Genomic DNA, 26,663 nt, shown 5'->3' on the forward strand with positions numbered 1-26,663 from the left:
TTAAAAATAAGTCATACATTTGAGGCCTTGGTGGTGGTGGTTGTTTTAACCCAGAAAGCTTAATGTCTCACTGTAGTTGAGAACCTTACCAGGAAAACAGAAATTGTGATGTGAAGGTATTGATATTTGCGTAACAGCTGCTTATGTATGACACATTCAATGAGGCCAAACAACAGGCTTTCTCTGTAGGTATAAGTAGGGGCAGCTAGCTAGGTACGTAAATGAAGAAAGGAAAAATGAAGATAGAAGGGAGAGGGAAGAAAAGAGAGAAAGGCAGCAAAGTTAAAGGACTGGTCTACTTTTGAACACAAGTACATTTCTCTCAAAAGACAAACAGGTTCTGATTAAAATTTGTGTTTTGACAGCTATGTCTTTTATCTGGTTTGTTTAGGTTCTTAAATGGAATGACAGGGCACACAATCCAATTGGCAGTTGTGATTAAGAGGTCAGGCAGTGAATTCAGTACTTTAAAAAACTCTTTCTCTCTCTCTCTCTCTTTTGCCCCCTTCAACTGGCACTTTAGTCTCCTAACTTATTCATATCAGCAGGAAGCAATGGCTGAACACCAACCTCTACGCAAATCTAAGGACAAGCTTCATTATTACCTATTGCTTCAAGGAAATAAATTCAGTGATGTTTAGATAATCCAGGCACATATATAGCTTTTCAGTCTCAATTATTGTTTTCTTTTTCTCCTTCTGAACTATCAATCTAGTATGAAAAGCTTAAAAATTAAAAGGCTTTTTAGAAAAGAAATCACTTTTGTCTCTATATAAAAGAGCAAAAAAGGTACTCCCAAAGGACAGAGTCTGTTAAAAATCAGATTATTTCCACCACACTCCCCTATTATTCACTTGTCAGTAAAATATGTCCTCTCATTGTCTTGGTTTGAATGCCTATTTTTATCTGACTGGAGCTATATGGTCATTTTTGTATTTATTACTAAGTTCTTTAGGTTTCTACTCCCCCCACCCCAGAGCATGTTTTTCTGCTCTTAAAAACTGGGCCACATGCCTCTGAGGAGAAAGTAGTGCATTATTTCATTCCCACCTTTTCTTCTTTTTTGGCATCTCTGAGGCTGCTATGCCCAGAAGTGCTTCCACTCAAGCTGGACCATCAAATCAATTATCACAGCAGTCTGCTTTCTAAATATGAATGGCAATGAATGACAACAGGAAAGGCAAACTTTCAACTTTGATTTGTCATTGGTAATGCAAATCTTTTTTTTTTTTTTTTTTTCCTTTTGGTTCCCTCCTCTTTTCCTTTTCTATCTCTCTCAATTTCTCCCCGTCTCTCCCTCTCAATCTCTGTCCCTCATAGAGAGAGTCCAGCCATTTGGCCAAATTCTCCCCCCTGCTGTTGGCGGCTGCGTTGTATCAAATCTTCAAATGAAAGCTTCACCTTTGTGAGTCAAAGTCACAAGAGAAAAATGGTATGGGGAGCCATTATTGCTATAAAATCTCTTTCTGCTAACCTTTGAGCCTGATTATTCCTGCATCTGAAGAAGCACAACAATGTTGCATCCTTATTCATTTGGGCTGTTTAAAATTCTTGCCTGCTCCAGTATCTGAAGCTTCAATTGTTTTGTGCTTAATGTTGCTCATTTCATATCAAGTTCTTGGTTATGTGAAATACTTTAATTTTTAAAATGTTATTATATCCTAGCTGTTTAAAAAGATTGAGAATGCCATAAAGAGAGAGACTGGTTTAAGCAAACCATAACTAGCTTTCATAATGCTGTATGTGGTCATTAATCCATCACTTTTGTGAGGATGTCTGCAATTTCTAGTATACTTAGTGCTTTACGTTTCTTTTCTCAAGCTGACAGCAATTCTTTTCATTGGCCAAAGATGCCACACTTTTACCAGTTATATTTATAAATACTACTTTAAAAAATGAGTTCAAAGCAGTAACATCACTTGAAAATAGCAGGCAAGAGAATAAATTATGCCAACGACTGTTAACCAGAAATTCTGTGCCAGAGTCTTAAAATATATTGTCTTCATTTAGTCAAATAATGATGAGTTGTGGAAGGCTGTGCCTAGAGCCAATTTAACTGGTGAATTAAGGTGTCGGCTCTGTCAAAATTAGTCAACCATCATTGAAAAATACTCAACTACAAACTACTTTATGACATGCATACACTGTTTTTCATGGGGGTGGGGGCAGTAGGGAGTAGAGATACAAAAGAGCATGAATTGTAATTCCTATTCTCTAGAATCTCATTGAGGAGATAATGACAAAGACTCTCTTCTTTGACCAAACTTTAGTCAGATTCTTCAGAGCTCCCTTTTTAACTAGACCCAAACTTAGGCTCTGTCCCTGGCTCATTTAGTCCTGTTTTAGCAAAAATACTACTGGGTTAGTTTAGTGCAGATCCCCCACCCTTGATATCTGATCAAATTCCTTATTCCCCACCCTGGATATCTTATCATCTTGGTCTGACTTCAGCAAGAATCCTGTCAAGTCACTTTAGCTGGAATGCCCATAGGCCTGATGTTTCCTCTTAGTAATTTTCTATCAATCGCCCCACACCCTGGTTCATGGCTATAAATGTCCACTTGGTACTTCTTGTGTTTGGAGTTAAGCTTAATCTCAGTACCGTACTACAAAATTCCACTGTAGTAGTCCCTCTGAATGAAGTCTGCCTTACCATCTTTAACAAGTGTCATAATAATTTTTTCTTTAACAATAAGACACACAGATGAAAAAACAAAACTATAATATAGGGTACTTTTTGCTAAGTGTCAACAGAACTACACAGAGAGTATAAGTTATGTAATTGCGGCAAGCAGATTACTTCGAAATGGGGGATTCGACGAAGCCTTGATGAGGTAGATGGGATCGGAGCTATGCATGGTGAAAGCCTGGGTGAAGTTTTCATGGGTAGAAAGTAAGAGAGAGGTTATTCCCAATGGGCAAGTAAACAGCTTAAATTGATTTACACATTGTTTCTTTGGAAATATTATTTCTGAGCTCAAAATTCTTTAGCATCTAACTTTATAAATGGTTAACAAAAAAAGGACAAAAGAAACATGCATAAGGTAGAAGAGGGTAGTCAATAATGGACGACCATTCTAAGAAACAGTCTTTCTGCAGCTTACTCTTAGGCATGTGGGTATGATATGCTGGGTCAAAGGTGACTCTCAAGGGATCAGTAATAATTATAACAAATGTGATCCTAATTCAGGCTGATCAGGGTTTGTATAAGATCGGTCCTGATCTCGTAAGGAATGGTGAGTTGCTCCAAAGATCTTAATGTTCTATTACTATCTAGATTTACATTTTATAAAATATGAAGACATCCTAGACTGAAAGTAGATGTCCTACAGTAGTTGCACGCTATGACTGTTTCAGTCCAGAGCTGTATGTATTCTTTGGGGACTTTTCCTAGGCCAGTGTCCACATCTTCTGTATTAGTTTCCTAGGTCTGCCGTAATAAATTACGACAGACTGGGTGACTTACCACAACCGAAATGTATTCTCTTGCAGCTCTGGATACAAGAATTCTGAAGTTAGAGTACAGGTAGGGTTGGTTCTTTTGAAGGTTCCGATGGAGAATTTGTTGCACTTCTCTCTCCTAGCTTTTTACAGTAGCCATCAATCCTTGGGATTCCTTGGCAGCCACATCACTCCAATCTATGCTTCCACAGTTACGTGGCATTCTCCCTGTGTATCTTTGTGTTCCACATGGCCTACTTATAAGGACACCAGTCATTGGATTTAGGGTGCACCCTAATCCAGTATGACCATATATTAACTTGATTACATTTTCAAAGCCTCCAATCACAAACAAGGTCCTATTCACAAATACTGGGGATTAGGACTTAAACATACCTTTTTGGGTGACAATTCAACCCATAACTCTTTCATAGCCTATTATTAAAGTACTGTTTTCCTAAATGGGGTTACATAATTCCATCCCAATGATTCATTTCCCAGAATGTTTTTTTCCTTTTGAAACAAGCAAGTTCATATAATATCTACACCTAATAATCTGACTTTCAACTAAAATGGGATGTCTAATTTCTAATCGAGTTTAGTACATATTAGAGCTGTCTTCAAAATCTACTTCACATAGTGAAAGCAAGGTAGTACAGTCAAAGTTACATTAGGCCCTGTGGGGAGATTAAAAAAATGATTAAAAAAAAATTGGCTCCTACTCTCATATAGTTTACAGCCTTGAGATTTCATAGCATAGAATGTTCGCAATGGAAGGGATCATAAAGATCATCTATTCTAAACCATTCATTTTACAGATGAGGTCTTTGAGGCCCAGTGAGGTTAACTAATTTGCCCAGGGCTCACAAAGTTAATTGGGGAAATAGAACATGCAAGGGAAACAAATGAAGGGCACAATTTTCAAGAAATCCAGCTACTCTTCTGCTTTTGTGTATGAGGTACACAGTGAACGCCGATGATGTGACATAGAGATTAGATCGAAGTCTGGCAGTCAAGAGCAATTTCTGGAGTAGGTGCCAAGGCTCTTCATCTCCTTTGCTGTCATCTCTGTAGCCTCTCAGAAAGCAAAATAACTTCCTGACCTGACCTTTCTTTTCCTGGGGCATGGGCTTAACTCAAGTTTCAGTTGTCTGGGGAAGCAACACCTTTAGAGTAGAAAGCACAAGGTTGTGCTGCTCTGCCTCTTGTAATTCTCTGATGAAGATAAACTAATGGTGGAGAAGTAGCCCCCAGGGTGGGTGGGGTCTGGAAGAAAGGATTCAGGAGTTATAGATTTGCTATAGATAAGAGAACTGTGATGCACAGTTCACTCTTTCCGGTTTCAAAAAGGAAATATGTAGTATAACCGATTTTGAAGGGGGAAAAAAAAGGGTAAATTGCCTACTTCAAAGACAACCAATTGCTGGAATAGCTTTCAAGTCAGTTTGTAAGTCAAAGCTCTTCTTTCCTTTCTCCTTTCACAGAAAATGTTTGATATATCGAAAAAATAAAAAATAAAACACAAAAAACAAACAAACAAAAAAACCAAAAAACTACCATTAATGGAATTAAAAACAACCAACCACTGGAGTTAAAGAACAATGAGGTACCATGGCCTTCTATCATAACCTAACTAAAGATTTCATAGAACAACAAAGAAACTGAAAAAAATGGTAAGAAATTATAGGAAGAAACCAAGACTTTGCATATCTGTTTATTTTTCAACTGGCATTGAATCATCATCAACTGAGCCTACTTTCTCTGAATTAATGGAACTAACATTTAATCTGACTTGCCTAATATGGGGATAGGCTTACTTCTTTCTTATAAAGTGTACAAGATTTAAAATTAAAGTAGAAAAGCATCACTTTCCAAGCCTACTATTTTGGGATGCAGTGAACAATTAACTATGTTTCTACCAATTTATTCAAAATTTCATTCAAAATATTCTTTACATAATTACATTTCTTAGAGCTAACTGTTTAAGAACTGCAATTTCAAATTAGGTGATTTCAAGTACACCTAGATGTGAATTAACACAAATTTTAGCATCATCAGCTTGAAAACAGAGCTTCAAAGAAACCAAGTAACATGTTATAGATTAACATAAACAAATTTACATAATCAGAGATTCAAAGACATAGTAGAATGTCACATGTTCTTTGGAGTTTTGAAAAAGAATAAAATTTGACACATAATGCATTATAAGGATCACCTCCGTGGATGTCTAAGTATGGAACAGAATTTTTGGCTTTACTAGCAAGAAGAATTACAAATTGAATGTGTTGAGTGTATGCATATCACGCTTCTATGGGGATGATTACACAATTGTGACAATAGCAAAAAACTAACTCTCATGAAATGATCCTCCTTATAAGAAACTTACAATGCAAGCTAACTTTGGAAAACTCCGCAAATGAATTAGTAACTAGAAGAGTCACTCTTCCACTTATTACTGACTTATGCCTAGAGAGCTGAGTTTTTTGTCATTTATGATACAGCTGAGAAGAAGAGCTCTTTAGTGTTTTTTTCATTAGAAACTTCATGAAGATCTGTAATTGGACAAGTACCCATTACCTAGGCATTAAATCTAAATTCTTTAGTAGTCCCCACACTTTACTTCATTAGTCAAACACACACACACAAATCAATGCAAGATTTCAATAAGAAATTTATAGGGAAATATAATTTCACATGATAGTTCGTCTCACTATACTTCAATTTAGTAATTATTTGATTTACCTTCTGAAAACTGTAGAGCTGATTCACGTGTATAACTTTTTCTTTCTAATACAATAGACTAAACTAAAAAGGATATGTGTGTGTGTATATATGTATACACACACACACACACACACACACATATTTTTTTAGACGGAGTCTTGCTCTGTTACCCAGGTTGGAGTGCAATGGCACAATCTCGGCTCACTGCAACCCCTGCCTCCCAGGTTCAAGTGATTCTCCTGCCTCAGCCTCCGGAGTAGCTGGGATTACAGGCATGTGCCATCATGCCCAGCTAATTTTGTATTTTTAGTACAGACGGGTTTCACCATGTTGGTCAGGCTGGTCTCAAACTCCTGATCTCAGGTGATCCACCCGCCTTGGCCTCCTAAAGTGCTGGGATTACAGGTGTGAGTCACAGCACCCGGCCTATATATATTTTTTGAGACAGAGTCTCACTCTGTTGCCCAGGCTGGAGTGCACTTGCACTATTTGTGCTCACTGTAACCTCCACCTCCCAGGTTCAAGCAATTCTCCCTGCCTCAGCCTCCCGAGTAGATGGGATTACAGGGGCCAGCTACCATGTCTGGCCGATTTTTGTATAATTAGTAGAGATGGGGTTTCACCATGTTGGCCAGGCTGGTCTTGAACTCCTGACTTCAGGCAATCTGCCCACCTTGGCCTCCCAAAGTGCTGGGATTACAGGGGTAAGCCACTGTACCCGGCCATAAAAAGGATATGTATGTGTATGTGTGTGTGTATATATATATGATTTTTTTTTTTTTTTGAGATGGAATTCTGCTCTTGTTGCCCAGACTGGAGTGCAATGGCGTAATCTCGGCTCACCACAACCTCCAACTCCCGGCTTCAAGTGATTCTCCTACCTCAGCCTCCTGAGTAGCTGGGATTACAGGCATATGCCACTGCACCCAGCTAATTTTGTATTTTTTTAAGTAGAGATGGGGTTTCTGCATGTTGGTCAGGCTGGTCTCGAACTCCCTACCTCGGCCTCCCAAAGTGCTGGGATTACAGGCGTGAGCCACCGTGCCCGGCCATGTATATTTTTTAAAGCAGTATTACTCATTCAATTGAAAAAATTAATTCTACAGCTCTGGCTTTTTGAAGCCTTATTTCATACTACAAGTTCTATACAAAAGCACTGTTCACTGTTTAAGCTCTTAAATATTGGTTACATTTCAGGATTTCAGTCCTCAGACCAGAAGACATGATTTAATTAAGATTAGGCAAGATGCAGACATGTATTGTACACAACGGTGGCAGAAAGGACCTTTAGAGTGCCTCTACCTTTGCTACTTTGCTAACATAAGCCCAAGTGAACTTCACTCATTTTTTTATGCAAATCCTTGGCTGGGGAGTGGCTTAAGTGTAAACTTACACTTTCCACCACTAATGTGTTCAGCCACGACTTCTCTTAGCTCCATGTGGAAGGCACAGCTATAATTTATAACCAAATCAAAACACCATAGTCAATTATGGGTATATATTTCATGACTTTAACTAAAATGTGAACATTACTTTTCCAATCTTTATGTTACTGTGATGTGACTTATCTGTAAATAGACTCAAATTAATGAGAAAATATGGACATTTCACTTAGAATGAAAGACTCAGATGATAGGAAATTTGTCTCAAATGTTAATATTAATGTGTTGGATTCTAACAACACAAAGCTGCAATTAAACTAAATTTTACATATAATATGATGCACGTATGTAGATTTCTAATGTTTTCCTGATGACTCAAGTAGAGTGCTTTATTTTTAAAAAAACTGGTTATGTTGTTCACTTCAGGTTTACAATATTAATGCTATTTTGTGATCAGTTTGGTAAGCCCTACAATATTTCCCAAAATGACTTATAGATGCAACAATGACAACTATTTTACTTAGCTAACATGATAATTAGAACCTAAACTTGCATTTCAGGTTGCCAAATCACCTATACAGAACTGACAACAAGCTATTTTCTTGGCAAATACCTGATTGATGGTTCATTTTTAGCATGCTTGGAGAAACACATTAATAAGATAACCCATGTCTTTTTTCACTCTATAATATCTACAGACGATCTCTATTTCAGATGACTCTAAGTAGCTAAACACGAAGAAAAAAGAACACCTTTCTGGCTCATTAAGGCAATTGCTCAAGCTGTCATTAGAATTCTCTCTCTGAAAATGCAGTACAGGATGCAGCAGGCCTTGTCTGCTGCAGAAACTAATGGCACAGAGCTACCTTTTGACAGCAGGACTAAATTTACATACTTTACATATTCAGTGAGTAAAGGAATAATTTACAATAATCAAATATGCTATGTTTGGGGTATTTTCCCCTCATTTGAAATACACCTGTCTACTTTGTAAGCCTAGTCATCGACAACCGCATAGGAAATGAATTAATTGAGCCAAAGCAAAAAGAGGCCTTTTTTACTTATTTAACCCTACCCATTTTCTATAGGGCAATTGTAAATTACGCCTCAGAAGATAAATAGCAAGTCATGCCTGAAAAGATGAGATGCTCTGGTTTTCATCCTCAGACCTGCTAGGCTGACTACCTGTCAGATAAGGCAGCAGCCAGGATTATGCCTTGAAAAGCTGACAAACCAAGATTTTTATCATTAAATCAAACCTGCTGGGTTTAAACTCTGTGAACTTTAATTATCTCATATTTAATTAGAAGAACTAGATTAAACCAAAAGTGGAGGGTGGGGGGAGGTCCTGGCAAAGGAGAATCAAGGAGTTATGGGGGATGAGGAGACTTCATATCCACAAATCAGATTTCTCATTTCTAATAAAGGAAGGTTTACATTTAGAGGAGATTCAAGGAATCACTGGGCTGCACAATACTAGAAGTTATCTAGTCCATTCCAGAATGATAATCATCTACCCTGTTCTTTATTATTATTATTATTATTATTATTATTATTATTTTGAGATGGAGTCATGCTCCGTCACTCAGGCTGGAGTGCGGTGGCGCGATCTCTGCTCACTGCAACCTCTGCCTCCCGGGTTCAAGCGATTCTCCTGTCTCAGCCTCTCGAGTAGCTGGGATTACAGGCACCCACCACCATGCCCGGTTAATTTTTTGTATTTTTAGTAGAGACAGGGTTTCACCATGTCAGCCAGGCTGGTCTCGAACCCCTCACCTCAGTGATCCACCCGCCTCGGCCTCCCAAAGTGCTGGGATTACAGGTGTGAGCCACTGCGCCTGGCCTTACCCTGTTCTTTAAAATCTCTGCAGGAAGAGGTTCTGCATATTTGAAAAGGTTTAAAACTAATAAGGGCACTATAAGTCAGTTTACCAGACAATCAGAAAATGAAAATTTTTATACTTCAACAACTAAAAGATAAAAATAATCTGCGCTCCAGAGGTTGCTTTTATTACTATTTTTCTTTATGTAAGGCAAGACAGCATAATTAACAGTACTTGCAGAGTATCTTGTTTCATAATAGAATAGAGTCCTAAGACAATGAATTATTTAACCAGTAAGTATTCATTGATGATCTACTCCAGCAGTTGGCAAACCTTCTCTGTAAAGGGTCAGCTAGTAAATATTTTAGGCTTTGTGGACCAGAGTCTCTGTCACAATTGCCCAACTCTACTGCTGTAGCCCAAAAGCAGGCACAAATAATATGTAAATGAATAAATGTGGCTATGTTGCAAAAAAAGTATTTATGGAAAGTTGAATTTCATATAATTTTCATGTCACAAAATGTTGTTTTTCTTGTGGTTTTTGAGACAGTCCCTCTGTTGCCCAGGCTGGAGTGCAGTGGCAAGATCTCTGCTCGCTGCAACCTCTGCCTCCTGGGTTCAAGCGATTCTCCTGCCTCAGCCTCCCGAGTAGCTGGGACTACAGGCACCAGTTACCACGCCCAGCTAATTTTTGTACTTTTAGTACAGACGGGTTTCACCACGTTGGCCAGGCTGGTCTCGAACTTCTGACCTCAAGTGATCCACCTACCTTGGCCTCCCAAAGTGTTGGGATTACAGGCGTGAGCCACCACGTCCAGCCCTTATGATTGTTTTCTCACCATTTAAAATCATAAGAAATATTCTTGCCGGGCGCGGTGGCTTACGCCTGTAATCCCAGCACTTTGGGAGGCCAAGGTGGGCAGATCACGAGGTCAGGAGTTTGAGACCAGCCTCACCAACCTGGTGAAACCCCGTCTCAGTAGCATGTGCCTGTAATCCCAGCTACTCAGCAGGCTGAGGCAGGATAATCACTTGATTCCAGAAGGCAGAGGTTGCAGTGAGCCAAGATTACGCCATTGCATTCCAGCCTGGGCGATACAGCGAGACTCCATCTCAAAAATAAATAAATGAATAGATAAATTAAAAAAAAGAACTATTATTAGGTTTTGGACTGGATTTGGCTTATAGGCCATAGTTTGTTATCCCATGGTCTCTTCTACACTTAAGTCACCATGAAGGGGAGAGAAAATGATACAACACATGGCCACTTTTCTCTTCTTTTCTTTTTTTTTTTGAGACGGAGTCTCGCTCTGTCACCCAGGCTGGAGTGCAGTAGCGCGAACTCGGCTCACTGCAAGCTCCGCCTCCCAGGTTCACGTCATTCTCCTGCCTCAGCCTCCCGAGTAGCTGGGACTACAGGTGCCCACCATCACGCCCGGCTAATTTTTATTTTTTATTTATTTTTTATTTTTTAGCAGAGATGGGGTTTCACCGTGTTAGCCAGTATGGTCTCGATCTCCTCACTTCATGATCTACCCGCCTCGGTCTCCCAAAGTGCTGGGATTACAGGCGTGAGCCACTGCGCCCGGCCTACATGGCCACTTTCCACAATGGTTGGGAAAACAAGACAGAAATATTTTTTAAATTGGCAAATAATATAAAGCTGCACATAATAAAGGGCTAAAGTGTGTGGGGATCCCACAGGTTAAAAGAGTCAAGGCAGGAGGAGGACATGACTCTATGAGAGCTAGAATAGTCAGAACAGGACGCATGTAGCAACTAGTTGTACCAGGAAGAACTAGGTGGACTTATATAAGTGGAGAAAAGAAGGAAAGAGCACTCCAGGTGAGAGAAATAACATAAACCAGGAGAGAGAAATGTGAATTAGCAGGTTGCATTTGAGGGAATGTAGGAGAAAGGCCTGTCTAAGCAGAATCAATTGGAGAAATTAATTCAGTCACTCAATAGATAACTATTGATCACTTCTGTGTGTCAAGCATTTTGCTAAACATTAGAGATACTGTGATGAGTAAGGCACAATCCTTGCCCTCCAATTGCTCACGGTCTTGTTAGAAGGACAAACAAGCAAGCAATTATAATACAGGATAAGATGCTTACACTGAGGTGTAAAACTCCCTGGAAATAACTATGGCAATTTAAAAAATTATGTCAATTCTCAACACTCCATTCATTTGCATTTAAGGTAGAGATCTGTGATTTAAACCATAAAGGGAATCCAAATGCAAAATAAAAATCCCTGCGTGACCCACACAAGGCCTGATTATTTAAATATTCAAACGTAACTGCCTTTCCTAGAGAAACAGCAAAATCACATAAACTTCCTATAAGTGATTTTAGGAAACCCTTTGAAGATTATAATTTTAAAAGGGATTATTATTTTAATAGCTTGATTCACTGCAACTGGGCATTATGTCGTTGGTCCTAACAATGCACATACACCTATCTGTAAACCTTTTCAGCAATGAGGTAAATTACTATGGAAAAGCCTGAAAGTGTTTTTTCACCAGAGATCTTTAAGAAGAGGATTTAAGGCCGGGCGTGGTGGCTCAAGCCTGTAATCCCAGCACTTTGGGAGGCCGAGACGGGTGGATCACAAGATCAGGAGATCAAGACCATCCTGGCTAACCCGGTGAAACACCGTCTCTACTAAAAAATACAAAAAACTAGCCGGGCGAGGTGGCGGGTGCCTGTAGTCCCAGCTACTCAGGAGGCTGAGGCAGGAGAATGGCCTAAACCCGGGAGGCGGAGCTTGCAGTGAGCTGAGATCTGGCCACTGCACTCCAGCCTGGGCGACAGAGCAAGACTCCGTCTCAAAAAAAAAAAAAAAAAAAGAAGAGGATTTATATCTACCTGCATGAGATGGCTCAGGATCAATAATGCCTAGAGCATAGCATGAATTTTCAACTTTTTGATTTGAAATCTCTTAAAAGCATTCCAGTGAATATTTCTACAAATTATATCACTCATTCTTTAAAAATGTAGTAGTGTTACCACACTTACTTGAGGTAAGAACTAAAAATTCAGCTACGAGTGTTTAGAGCACCATGACCAAAGAAAATTGGAAGGAAATCATAAATCTTTTGCATGAGCCCCTAAGGAAAAGGCAACATTGTAAGGAAATAGCATGCAGTATGGAATTAGACAAACTGGTGTTCAGATTCTGATTCAGCCATTCACCAGCTATGACCTTGGCCAAACTACTTAACTTCTCTAATCTTCCATTCCTTCCCCTGTAAATTTGGGAAAAGAAAAGCTAATGCTCAGGAATGTTGTGAAGATGCAATGAGATGGTATATATATGACACCTAGAACAGTGCCAAGCAAATAATAGGTACTCAAGAAATGTTAAAGTCCTCCATTTTTTCTGTATTTTTCTTTCTTTCTTTTTTTTTTTGAGACAGAGTTTCACTCTTGTTGCCCAGTCTGGAGTGCAACGGCGCCATCTTGGCTCACTGCAACCTCCACCTCCCAGGTTCAAGTAATTCTCCTGCCTCAGCCTCCCAAGTAGCTGGGATTACAGGTGCACCACCATGCCCGGCTAATTTTTTGTATTTTTAGTAGAGATGGGGTTTCACCATGTTGGCCAGGCTGGTCTCGAACTCCTGACCTCAGGTGATCCACCTGCCTTGGCCTCCCAAACTGTTGGGATTACAGGTGTGAGCCACCATGCCCAGCCCATTCTTTCTTCATTGCCAGTTTCAACTCAACATTTTTAGGCAATGACCCCAAGCAACAGGCACAAAGATGTCATTTGCGTGGTAAGCGAGCATAAAAGAGAGAACAGGCCTACCTATGTATAACCTTTCTTCTGTGGTTATTGTGGGCAGCATGTTGTGGGTAGTGCGACTTAACAACCAACTCTGCTATAGAAGGCACCTCTTGAACCTCCCCTTCCTCCTGAATCCAAATATGCATCTGCATTCTCCACTTTCACTGTTTCCTTTTAATGTTCTCTCAGCCATGGACCTCTCCTCAAAAGCCAGGGTCCTTGGTGAGCAGAATAAATAAATGGTGAGAAAGACCAGAGGAAAATATAATTTTCCTAGCGATACCTCCATTTTCTACAACAGTTAAGAAATATTATTTGCTTTTTCTCAGTTCATTTCCAAACTAATTCTCACACCCTTGGAATGCTCTAATACCAATACTGCCACTTGCGAAGAGTATGTCATTCGGGCTCCTCTATACGGCATTAAGATGAGGCTTCCTCAGTAAATAATATATGTGGAAGCTTCTCTGAGCTAGAACAAGCATACCTCTTTTGTGCATAGCTACTCCCATGACCTAGAAGTGCTTCCTGCAGTTATGTTCCTAAGCTGAATATTTCACATGCTTTGGAGCTGAGAGCCAAGAGCCTCGTCTCTTGCATGGTTGTTTTTATTTTTATTTTTTTTCTTAACACAGTCTTGAAATCTTCATTATCTCCAAATATTCTATCCATGTTTGCTACTAAATGTACATGTAGTAGTGCTATTGCCCAATATGATTTCTGAATGGATTAATGATAAAATCCATTTTATATTTCCATGTACACAACTCACAGGATTCTTAAAGTATCTCAATCGTAGCATACCAATAGGTAAAGAAATCACTTTGCTATGAATCATATCTGAAGGACTGTGATCCCATATAGGAACATGTAAATAATCAAGGGTTTAGGTAAATGATATAAATACATTTGCACAAGCCTGAATGCATAAACTTCATACATGCAAAGATAGAAAAATATAAGTGTTACATGAGTTATTTGCAATTATGTCTTAAAACACTCAGGGTATTTCTGAGTGTTCAAGTTAATGAAGTTCTTGAAAATATGGATTAATTTAAATATACTAAAATTATGTATTACATATATGTATGTGTGTGTGTATGCGTGTACACATGCGCTATATATGGCTAATAACTGGCAAAAAACATGGCTACCCTAGTGGCTTTTGTCTTTATATAATAGTCACTCCAATAATGACTAGTATACATTTTAAAAACACATTCACAGGATAGAGATCATATCTTAGACTGCTTTTGTATCCCGCTTAATGCCTGGCAGAATGTTCTGCACAACACAGTAAGCATACAGTCTTGAATGAAAGCTAGAAATATTCATTGTAGACTATGTATCTGTTCTTCCCAAGTCTATATTTTCTTTCCAGGTATATATATGGTTAACCATCATGAAATCGGTATTAAGGGGCAAATAGCATAAATTTTATGAGAAAGCCTTAGGCAGAAATAAAAGAGGACCGGACAAAATGAATATCATGTTTCCACTAGAAACTTTTACTCCTTGATTATCTTAAAAAGTCATGTTGTACATTCACCCAATCCTGTTTAAAACAGCACTCAGGCCGTTTATGTAGCTGATCTTGGATTAGCCCTTGTTGCACAGGAATGATTTACCACTGCAGAAAAGAAGAAATAAAGAGAAATATTATTTGAAATGTATGAATAAAAAACCATAATGCACCTAGAACACTGAATAAGACAAAAGCATAAATAACTCATTTATAATATTGATTTATGATTGTGCTACTGTAACTTGAAATGAGAGTCTCAACAAATTAGGCTATAAATAACACACAAATCTCATATTTATTTCATTAGTTATCATGCAGGTCATGATAAACGTGTCACAAAATAAAGGAATGAACTGGGTACTGCCAGCACTCCATCTCAAGCTGCATTCTTGCTTGTTTCTTTGGAAAGTTGTAAGTTAATGAATAGATGCTACTTTCTATGATACAGATGTCCTTCACTACTCGAATCTATTGAATTCAGCAATGAATACATATTCATGAATGTGCACTCTTCTCAAAACAGGGATTTAGACAGTCTACTCCATTAAACATAAGTTTATTTTTTCTTCCAGGTGTCAGCTAGGAAATCAACATTTTGGTCAGTGGCCTTTTCATAATGTTTGTCCTAATGGATGCCACCTGGAAATAAAATCAACTGATATTTAGTAGAGTATATTTTCCAAATTTCCATTCTAGGAAGAGTATTATTTTAGGAAGAAGTAATTAATTCTAACTATTAGAAATTAACATAGATTTATAAATACAACTGTAGCTGAATCTGGTGCTAATTAAAACAAGAGTTAAACAAAACTATATAATTCACTTTTTATTATACATTCACATTCTATTGATGATGATAATAATTAGAGCCTATGCTATCATCAACTTGATGTTTTCATAGCTATACTGTTTTATATTGGTCATCCTACCATGGTTTCTATGTATCTGATGAGGCCAACTGTGTTCTGTGTCAGTCTGTTCCAGTTACCTGTGTTTTGATTTAGTGACTTGCCACATTGATATAATGTTTTACAATCATCTAAATGGTGAATACATATTAACTAATGTTTTAGTGTTAAATGTTCACACAAAACCTAATAAACAGTGCACCTCCAAACTTTCTTGGCTTCCTTTACAAGTAATACACCGTTTTTTTTTTTTTTTTTTTTTTTTAAAAAGACCTTTCAAATATTCTAGTCATGCTCAATCAATAAATACACCAAAATCAAACTTAAATAATAGGTTTTCTAGCTATAAAACAATACACGCTTGACAATATGGAAGAAATACAGGAAATAATTTTGTCAAAATTTGTTAAGCCAAGAAGAATGGGAAACGGGGCGGTAAAGGCCATATGTATGCCAGATTCATATAGTGGTTTCTGTTCTTGATGTTGAGATCAATAAACATCTGAGCACCTTCTATGTTTCCATCACAGCGGTAAGATACTGTGGCTAATGAATATGATGCAAGTCCTTAACTCCTTAAAGACTAATGTACTTTGGACAACCATTCTATCCTATTCATCCTAAGTGACCACAATGATTACTAAGAGCAGCAGTCATGCTCATAGGTGATGGTGGCCAAAGGCTGACATTCGGAACATTACAATGGGCTAATATTCTACTCTCTTGCAAGAGCTGTCTCTTCTATGGACAATATGATGGCAGAAGGGATGCAATGTGGAAAAATCCTAAGTAGAAAAATTTTACTTCTGTTTATTTTTTTAAAAAGTATTCCCCTGACAGCTTGGTCTGATTGACAGCTCTTACAGACTGACCTAATGAACCTTCAGCCTGGGAGCCTTCACACATTGCCTGATGAGCAGTGAACTCAAGTTTTACTGTAGCCATCATCTCCTGAGCCCCAGTGATCTGACTAAAGTGGCATGGCCTCCAAATACAACTGTGAACATTTATTGCAGGCCAATCCCAGCAGGAACGTTGTCAAACTGATTTTTCAGCTTTTATAGTCTCTCTGCAAATCAGCCCAAATCACATTGTTCCAGGTTTAGAGTAAGCATCTAATTGTGTATCCCTATGGCCTCTGCTAAGATTTTGCAAAGGTGTTAAATTATGGTATATGAAAACATCACAGAGCCACAAGTGTATATGCAAATTATCTGCTTATTCCCCTATAGAGTGTGAAAAATATTTTAAAGTTTTTTTATAAAACTACTGTTCATCTTATAGCTATTCTATTTGTCTGTTTCTTCCTTACCCATTAGGGTCAGTTTGTAAATGTATACCAGGGAAGATGAGACAAAAGACTGGGGCAGGAATGATTCAGGATCGTGATTAACACCAAAGAAAATGTCCTGTACAAAGGGAATCCGCAAGTCACATTTAGAGGATTCTTCTACATTGTTTATGTTAGGTCTTAAAGTATAATTCCTCAGGAAAAATGCAGAAACCAGGATACTAGTCTACTACAAAGAAGGAAGACTTCGTGCATTTATTTCAAATCTTTGTAAAACAACATCAAAAAGAAATTAGTCTAACTATGACTAGTTTTCTAGAAACAAGAAGTGACTTACTCTGGAATTAAATGAGCATCATGGGACTGTAATGCATGGAAGCTGTAGTTAACATTTTGAACTTCTGAAACCACTTTCATGGTGGACCTTTCCTATCTCATATTCTCAAATTAAATAAAACATTTGTTGCTCTAAATTTGGGATAAAAGGGTGTGTTCATCAGATTATACTACTTATATAGAATTTGAATTTAGCTTTAAATTGTCCTTCATTCCTCTTTGAAACTAGAATGATGAATCTGGACAGACTACTCTTTTGCAAAAGTAACCACAGAAATGAAGATACTGCAATCCATAGAAAAAGAAAAAATATATACAATATTTTTCACTTCTTACCTAAAGCATATTTAATCAAATGTCTTTGAATTTGTCAGCAATACATATAAACATACCTATACACACATATTCTCTCTCTCTCTCTCAAGCTACTAAGCTACAAAAATAAAGATAGCCTCTAAATGCCAACATAAAACCAGGCAAACACCAATGGATTTGGTAAATCTATTTTGCTGAACCTCAACTACCCCCTCTGGGGCTTTGGCCTGTACTTGCAGCATTACTTTTGCATAACTATGGTAAAACAGCTGCAAGAGCAACAACAAAAACAAAGATTAATTCACTCAGCTGGTTCAGGGGGAGATTTGTGGCAAGGTGTTCTTCCTCTAAAAGCTCTAAATCCATCTAGTTTCCAATGTGTTCTAAGCATTTCAATCCATATTTTTTTCTATGTGGGCATAAGAAGAGAAGTATACTGACATATTTAGGTCCTGGGTCACAGTAGCTGAAACAGATGTGAGACAAAATTCCGCTTTTTTAATACTTCAGTAAAGAATCCCATCAAATTGTTTCTTAAGTCTCAAACGCCTAACTATAGATTTAACTGGGTATTTGTATCTTGTATACTTTTTAAAATCTTTGATTCTGTACATAATATGAATGATTTTTTTTTTTTTTTTTTTTTTGAGACGGAGTCTCACTGTGTCTCCCAGGCTGGAGTGCAGTGGCGTGATCTCGGCTCACTGCAAGCTCCGCCTCCCGGGTTCACGCCATTCTCCCGCCTCAGCCTCCCAAGTAGCTGAGACTACAGGCGCCCGCCACCACGCCCGGCTAGTTTTTTGTATTTTTAGTAGAGACGGGGTTTCACCATGTTAGCCAGGATAGTCTCGATCTCCTGACCTCGTGATCCACCCGCCTCGGCCTCCCAAAGTGCTGGGATTACAGGCCTGAGCCACCGCGCCTGGCCAATATGAATGATTTTTTAAACAACCTACATACGTTGGTAAGATCTGTCCTCTTCAAGGTAGTTATTTTAGGAGCTACAGAATTAAGTAATGATTCTATCATTGGCAAAAAACGTTTGTGAAGTCCTTCTTCGGGATATCTTTACAGTAGGCCTCACAGCCTTTTAAATAGTTTTGATGACAGCAAGTCTTTGACATTTAATAGATTTGAGTTTTAGAAAACAAATATTTCAGAGCCAAATTAATAAGTAACCTGGGTAACTAAGCTGTGCAATACTAAAGTTTGATTAAACACTAGATGTAACTGAAGAAATGATACTGAATTTCTTCTGTAGCTCAAATTCAAGGTACTGCAGAACATTCATTTGGATGAATAAATTCTGGTTGGGGCCAAATGTGGTGGCTCTTGCTTGTAATCCCAGCACTTTGGGAGGCCAAGGTGAGTGGATCACCTGAGGTCAGGAGTTTGAGACCAGCCTGACCAACATGGTGAAACCCCGTATTTACTAAAAATACAAAATTATCCAGGCATGGTGGTGCATGCCTGTAATCCCAGCTACTTGGGAGGCTGAGGCAGGAGCATCGTTTGAACCCAGGAGGCGGAGGTTGCAGTGAGCTGAGATTGCGCCATTGTACTCCAGCCTGGGCAACAAGAGCAAAACTTCACCTCAAAACAAACAAACGAAAAAAATTCTGGTTGGTTTGGTAACAAAAGCGACATACAATCATCCCCGGGTATCCATGAGAAATTGGTTCCAGAACTTCCTTTGGAAACCAAAAAATTAGCAGATGCTCAAGTCCCTTATCTAAGATGGCATAGTATTTGCATATCACCTATGCACATCCTCCTGTATACTTTAAATCATCTCTTGACAACTTAAAATACCTAATAAAATGTTAATGCTATGTAAAAGTTGTTACATTGTATTGTTTAGGGGACATGGAAAAAGTCTGTGCATGTTTAGTACAGATGCAATTTTTAAAAATATTTTCGATATGCCTTTCATTGAATCCATGAATGTAGAATCTATGGATATGAAATGGCAATTGTATTCAGTAAAATACAGATAAATGCATAAATGTTTGTGTGTGTGTATGTGTGTGAATTCTAAAGCAAGACAAGATAGTTCATTTTACAGATTAGGAAATGGAGGGCCTGAAGTTAGTGTAGTCGTAGTAAAGTCCCTGGTATATAGTGAAGTGCTTAAAAAATATTTATGAGGCTGGGCGCGGTGGCTCAAGCCTGTAATCCCAGCACTTTGGGAGGCCGAGACGGGCGGATCACGAGGTCAGGAGATCGAGACCATCCTGGCTAACACGGTGAAACCCCGTCTCTACTAAAAATACAAAAAACTAGCCGGGCGAGGTGGCGGGCGCCTGTAGTCCCAGCTACTCGGGAGGCTGAGGCAGGAGAATGGCGTGAACCCGGGAGGCGGAGCTTGCAGTGAGCCGAGATCCGGCCACTGCACTCCAGCCCGAGCGACAGAGCAAGACTCCGTCTCATAAAAAAAAAAAAAAAAAAAAAAAATTATGTAGCTAACGTGATGATCCATGGAGAAATAAACACTATACTTTAAAACTCTGTTAGAGTGCTAGGATTATAGGTGTAGCAAACATCTGTCTATTTGCCAGCCCTTCCCATACATTTCTCAGAGAATCTGCTCTTTCATCCAGTCCCTGGAAAAGGTGACAGTCCTATGCACCATGTGATCTTATCTCTGCTCTGGCTGATTGGCCACAGACTGAACACCTGACTTAAGGGAAACAAATTCACAGGCTAGCTGGGTCAGTCAGATTCTGTCACAAGAATCTGAACTTGGAGAGACCCATGCCACATAAAGATAGGCACTTGAAGTAAGCATCATACCGTATCATAGCTGTGGCAGTCATGTTCAAAGGAAACCAATGCGTGATCTCGGCTCACTGCAAGCTCCGCCTCCTGGGTTCACGCCATTCTCCTGCCTCAGCCTCCTGATTAGCTGGGACTACAGGTGTGTGCCACCACACCCAGCTGATTTTTTTTTTTTTTTTTTTGTATTTTTAGTAGAGATGGGGTTTCACCATGTTAGCCAGGATGGTCTCGATCTCCGACCTTGTGATCTGCCCGCCTCAGCCTCCCAAAGTGCTAGGATTACAGGTGTGAGCCACCACGCCTGGCCCAAGAGCAACTTGTATTTCTAACTTTTCCATTTTAGTTCCAGCCTAAGACACTCATGGTCTCACTGTTGTTTCCTATCCTTGGATGTCCACAAGGTTGCTTATCACATCCTTAAATACATACCCCTTCACTCAAGCTACCTTGTGTAGATTTCTATTCCATACAACAAAGCAGTGCCTATGACAATGCGGTAATGGACCTGATTCCTCCTTTTAGTTTGTCAATTTAAAAAATTAGAAAAATAATTTTTAAACTGTTCATGGAATGGCTGAATGCCCAGGGAGATTAAGTGATTCACTCCAAGTCATTCACACAGTGATGGGTCAAGCATTAGAAACCAGATCTCCTAACTCATCACAGACCCTGGAGTTACATAACCTTGGAAATGTTACTTAACCTCTCCTTGACTCAGTTTCCCCCACTATAACAGGGAATATAGTAATAGTACTTAACCTCTCTAATAGGATTTTTGTGAGGATTAAATTTGTTATTATATAATACAAATAGTAGAGGCCAGGAGCAGTGGCTCACGCCTGTAATCCCAGCATTTCGGAGGCCGAGGTGGGCGGATCACCTGAGGTCAGAAGTTTGAGATCGACCTGGCCAACATGGTGAAACCCTGTCTCTACTAAAAATACAAAAATTAGCCAGGTGTGGTAGTATACGCCTATAGTCCCAGCTACTTGAGGGGCTGAGGCAGGAGAATCGCTTGAACCCAGAAGGCAGAGGTTGCAGTGAGCCGAGATCACCCCATTGCACTCCAGCTTGGTGACAGAGTGAGACTCAGTCTCAAAAAAAAAAAAAAAAAAAAAAAATGTAATAGCTGATTGAAGCAGGGAAGGAACCTGACCTACAGGGGAACCATCCTAGGCTTGTCAAAGACTTGGGCCTTGTGCAAAAAACAAACAAACAAACAAAAAAACAAACAAACACAGGGAAAAGAAAAAGATTCAAATAACGTTCCTGTCACAGGAACATAGAATTGGGACCCAAGAATCATTGTCAGGAGGAAGAAGAAGCAGTTAGATGAGGATAAGTAGTCTCGTTTCAAGCACTAAAGGGCCCAGGAACTCACGCTGTGAAGGATCGCAGAGCCACCTTGAAAGGACAGCAAAGATCCCATTTCCAGGGCTCCAGGTCTAGGTATATAATACATCCTGCCCTGAATTCCCTTGAGCCTTTCTGTATCTATTCAATGAACACCCAGTTTAAGTAGCTTTTTGTTCCTTGTAATCAGAAGAGACTCAATTAAGTAAAATGCTTATTAATAGTATCTTAACTTTTTGTACACAAATTAAAAGCAATCACACACACAAACAGCATAGAACGGAGGTCCCAGATGCTTCCTATTTCAAACTTTTTTTTTTTTTTTTTTTTTAAGTGTTCTCACACTCTGTTGCAGCATGGTCATCACAATACTCTCATTTCTCTCTTTCTGGGTAAAAAGTGCGTTATCACCATGTTATCATCAGGAACTAGATGGCACAGGTCTTAAGAATGAGTAATTAATCATTCTATATCCATTTAGCATCATTGGATTCATTTTGTTTAACATGATAGATAATAGCTTAAGCCTACATCCTTCCAATTAAAATGTGAAAATGTTCTTTACAAAGGTCTTCTACCCTTACAAAGCTAAGCAAACTCTACAGCATATTCTATAATTAGCACTCTGAAAATATTTTTTAAAGCAACAAAACAGCAACCTGAGCGCAAACCAAGACTACTGCAAATTGTAAACAACTTCAGATGATTTACAGCAAAAGAATTTGACAAAGCTTCCTTAATGTCAGGATATAAACAGTCCTTAGTGCTATTTAGTTAAATGATAATTATAAAACCCACTGAACTGAATGAGAATTTGGATTGTCAGACAAATGTTTGTAAGGGGTTAATTAATTCATATGAACTACACAGCTCAGCTGAAAATGGGCTCATTATTCTAAACCACCAACTTTGTCTGCTTCTTGTATAGTCCTCCTTTCTCCATCAGATTTATCCTGTTGCACCCCCACCCACAGTAACGAATGTCAGGAGATAGAAATATTTTAAAGGAAATGTGAGCTACAGGCATTTTGCAAGAGTACATCAGGGGTACAAAGATGTCTGCTGGAACACTGAAATGGAAAGATCATTTATTAGTGCACCATGGTTCATAACATCCCAAAGGGTTCAATATTTTCATTACGCACATAAACATACCCCCTCTTCCTTTTCAAATGCCTCATTACAGCTAAGCCTGGAGCTTTTTTCTTAAAAAGCTTTCCTCTGAAATTATTAATAATTTGAAGTTCCCTACAGGCCAAGGATATTATTACAGTCAAAATGCATCAATATGTATATATACTTATATACTCTCTTTTATGCTATTTTAAATAACAAAGTATTTAGTGGAAACAGTAAAGAATTTATAAGCTATATACAGAAAAGCCTAGAGGAAGATGGCAATATCCCAGACTCCAAGGAAACAGCTCTTGAAGCTTATTAGGTGGGTGTAGGAGACTGTAATAGGATTATGAGTTTTGGTTTAGCCTGTCCATCATTTCAAAATCCCCATAACTAAAGGGAATATCTTCATAGGGGTCTGAGTTTAATATTGAAGCTGCTTTATTTAATTCTTCCTATTTTATAATGCTGAGTGCTAATTAGTTCCATCCACTTTCTTCAGGCTTGTCAATAAGGCAACTTGGAAGCCAAGAACCTGCTGAATTATGGATTAACCAGTTCTGTAACAGCGTGTTCAAGCAACCTAGTTAGCTACTCCAAAATGTAATGTTATTATGGGCACAGGAAAGCATAAAATACTATTTTGTTATGTTCTGCTTGAAAGAAAAAAAATAACTCCCTACCAGTGAACTGTTTATTTCTGATGCATTAATGAACATTTTAGATATGTAAAACTAAAATAACATTTACTGTTGTGTGTGTTAAACATAGCCTATTAAATTCACAATAGCCATAATAATATTTACTACAAAAAAAAAAAAAAAAAGAAAAAGACAAACTAGTCTTAGAATTTGGAGTACAGAAAAGAAAAATCTTAAAGGCAGAAAGACTGAGAGACTGACATGAATTCCCTCATCTACCTTCACTTTCATTGAACCTGCATCCCAATCTCCCTGGGCCTTCCCATCACTTTCTTAACTCTTGCCATTTCAATTGACTCCTTTCTGGTGCAGCTAGATGCTAGAATCGGCCCTGTAGGGTCATACATTCTGGAATTAGAAGTAATGTTAGAGATAAACTGATGTAGCTCTCTTATTTCACAAGTGAATTAACTGAGATCCAAAGGTCAAGTGAACTATTCGAGGTCATACAAGCTAGTTGATAGTAAAGTTAAAAAATGAATCCAAGTCTCCTGATTCCTTGTTCAATGCTCCTTCACTTCTACTTACCATCATAACTATCCCATTCAACCATGTCCAAACTCGTTGCCCTCACTAGGCTGCTGAGCTATCCCCTCCACCAGGCATAATTTTTTTTAGCCACAAGGAATTCAGCCATGATCAAGCACTGACAAAACGCAACTTAGCTATGTCTACTGTGTGCTCTGTGGTTTGACTCCCCAAGTGTCCCCAAACCTCCCCTGCCTCCACAGGCTTCCAATTCTGCCTTCCTTTCTTCATTTCTAAATGATTAGCTTGATTTCTACCTTGTCAAAATGAATCTATCTCCCAGGAGTTTAATCATCTGCCTTCACCTAGAAACCAATTGTTTTCTATTCTGCTCCTCTTTGTGGTAGAGACAACTCTCCTTTTCTCCCCTCCTGAAGATTGATTTATTTATTAAGGCATTTATTGAAATACATGTATTCCCTTCCTTACTGGCAACTTCAGTCTCTCCTTTTTTACTGCTGCCTTTTCTTTAAACTCTTTTAAACTCTTTTAAACTATTCTTTAAACTATTTTAAACTAATAAAAATCATAATAGCAGTAATAATAACCAGCTAGTACATACAAAGTATTTATTATTGAGACAGCCAGGTGGGAGGGGGTCCCTGGAGAAACTCTAAACAGCCCACTGAGGTGGAGCCTCGTTAAGTTTACATTGAGGAGGAGACTGGCCCCTCCTCTTCCTGTGTGGAAGCTGGGATTCCAACATCCTGCTCTAGCAGGGACTCTGGCCTTGCGAGAGTCCCTGTTTCCCCCTTTTCTTCCTTTTCACTGAACAAAACCCTGTCTTACTCAAGATTCAAACTGTCTGCGAGCCTGAATTTTTGTGGCTGTGGGACAAAGAACTCTGTCTTTAGCGGAACTGAGGAAAAGTTTTCCAACATTTTGTGCTAGGGACCATTTTAGGTACTTAGAAAGTATTAACTTCATTAATCCTCATAATAACCCATGAGGTAGGTATAACTATTATCCTCATTTTACAGATAAGGAAACTGATACATAGGTTAAATAACTTGCCCAAGATACACAACTAGGAAGTGGTAGTGCCAGGATTTGAACCCAGAGAGCTTAGCTCCAGATTCTGTGCTCTTAACCATCATGCTGCCTCTTTAATATATGTCATATCCATACCATCACTTATGAGCTCTAATACACTGAGCAAGTTACTTCTCAGAGACTCAGTTTCCCGATATATAAAATTAAAATAATATTGCTAATTTTGTAGGATTGATATGAGGATTATGTGAACTAGAGAATATACATAACCCATCATGCCTGGCATATATAAACATCCAATAAATGACAATGTTATCATGATGAGATTAATAACCACCAAATTTGGCTTTTATCAACAAAATGTTCCAAGGAAGTACTCCCAGAGGGAGATAGCTCTATTATGTATTTAAGAAATCCTTACAAAACCCTGTTCTAAACACAATGTTAACTCATATAGTTCTCAAAACCACCACGAGGAAAATCCTACTATCATTTCCATTTTACATGTGAGAACATTGAGGCAGAAGGGTAATACACTGCCTCAAGGTCACAAAGCTAGTAAGTGGCAGAGTCAAGATTTAGACCCACACAGTCTAACTCCATAGTTTTTGGTATAACTATAGCACTAAGCGAGACTCTCAACTTTCCTTAGCCCAGTGGACTAAGACAAGCATCTTTACAACATGGCAGCTAGCTTGAGAGTAAACTTGAGACGCCCACGGCATGGAAGAATAGCATAGATGCATATAGTCACAGTAAGTTTAAAAAGGTGTTTTCTACTGTAGTGTTCCCCAAACTTGTCAGCTGAAGAGGATTATCTAGAGATTAAAAGAAAAAACAAAAACAGAATCCTTGGCCCCCTCCCATACCTACTAAGCCAGACTCTGGGAATGGAGATTAGTAGAAGTTAATAGAGGACCAAATTAGAATCACATAGGAAGCGTTTTCAAAATCCCCACGACCAGGACCTATCCATGGAGACTCTGCTTCAGCACATCCATGTTGGTTCCTAGACCTCACTTGTTACCTTTAGAGGATTCTAGAGAGACAACAACTTACTGAAAACTGACAGAGAGAAGTATTTATCATCCCTTCATTATATGAAATATACCTACATATAATCAAATAGTTGATGAGGGGGCATTTTTTGTTTTTTAAGAAGTCGTCAAACTAATTAAAGGAGGAATAATAGAATAGTACTCTTTTGAACTAATGGACCTAGAGAATCATCAGCGGCTGCTAATATAACAAAAAGAGTCAACTAGCCATCATGTGCTCCCATGTAAAACCTCACAACACCAACAACAATAAGGACGTCTTGACAAAAAGGTAAAACCTGAATCTGATCAAGCCTTAGAGTGGCTTGGTTTATCTAACTATAAATTTATAGAAAATATATGGAGTAGGGGGACAGGCAAAGAAACAGGTAAATAACACTAATGCGATGCAATAAACAAAATATAAACTCAATCAGACAAATGACCTGGTTGCTTCAACAATAACAAGTGGGCTGGGCATGGTGGCTCACACCTGTAATCCTAACACTTTGGGAGGTCAAGGTGAGAGAATCGCTTGAGCTCAGGATTTTGGAAAGAGAGAAAGAGAGAAAGAAAGAGAGAAAGAGAGAAAGGAAGAAAGGAAGAAAGGAAAGAAGGA

General features: G+C 38.6%; 1 protein-coding gene across 5 annotated transcripts in view; it reads right to left on the reverse strand.

The window, feature by feature from the left end:
• LOC105497495 (diaphanous related formin 2) overlaps nucleotides 1–26,663 on the reverse strand; it is a 919,069-nt gene that overhangs the window by 111,604 nt on the left and 780,802 nt on the right. Inside the window, exon 28 of one of the 5 annotated variants that reach the window (XM_071089282.1) lies at nucleotides 14,648–14,790. The exons of the other annotated variants lie outside the window; for them this stretch is intronic. Within the exon in view, the coding sequence (XP_070945383.1) occupies nucleotides 14,741–14,790 (50 nt within the window). The 3' untranslated portion in view covers nucleotides 14,648–14,740. Of the gene's footprint in view, nucleotides 1–14,647; nucleotides 14,791–26,663 lie in introns of those variants that run through there. 5 annotated transcript variants of the gene reach the window in all.

Source organism: Macaca nemestrina, chromosome X (genome assembly GCF_043159975.1).
Source record: "Macaca nemestrina isolate mMacNem1 chromosome X, mMacNem.hap1, whole genome shotgun sequence".
Lineage (NCBI taxonomy): Eukaryota > Metazoa > Chordata > Mammalia > Primates > Cercopithecidae > Macaca > Macaca nemestrina.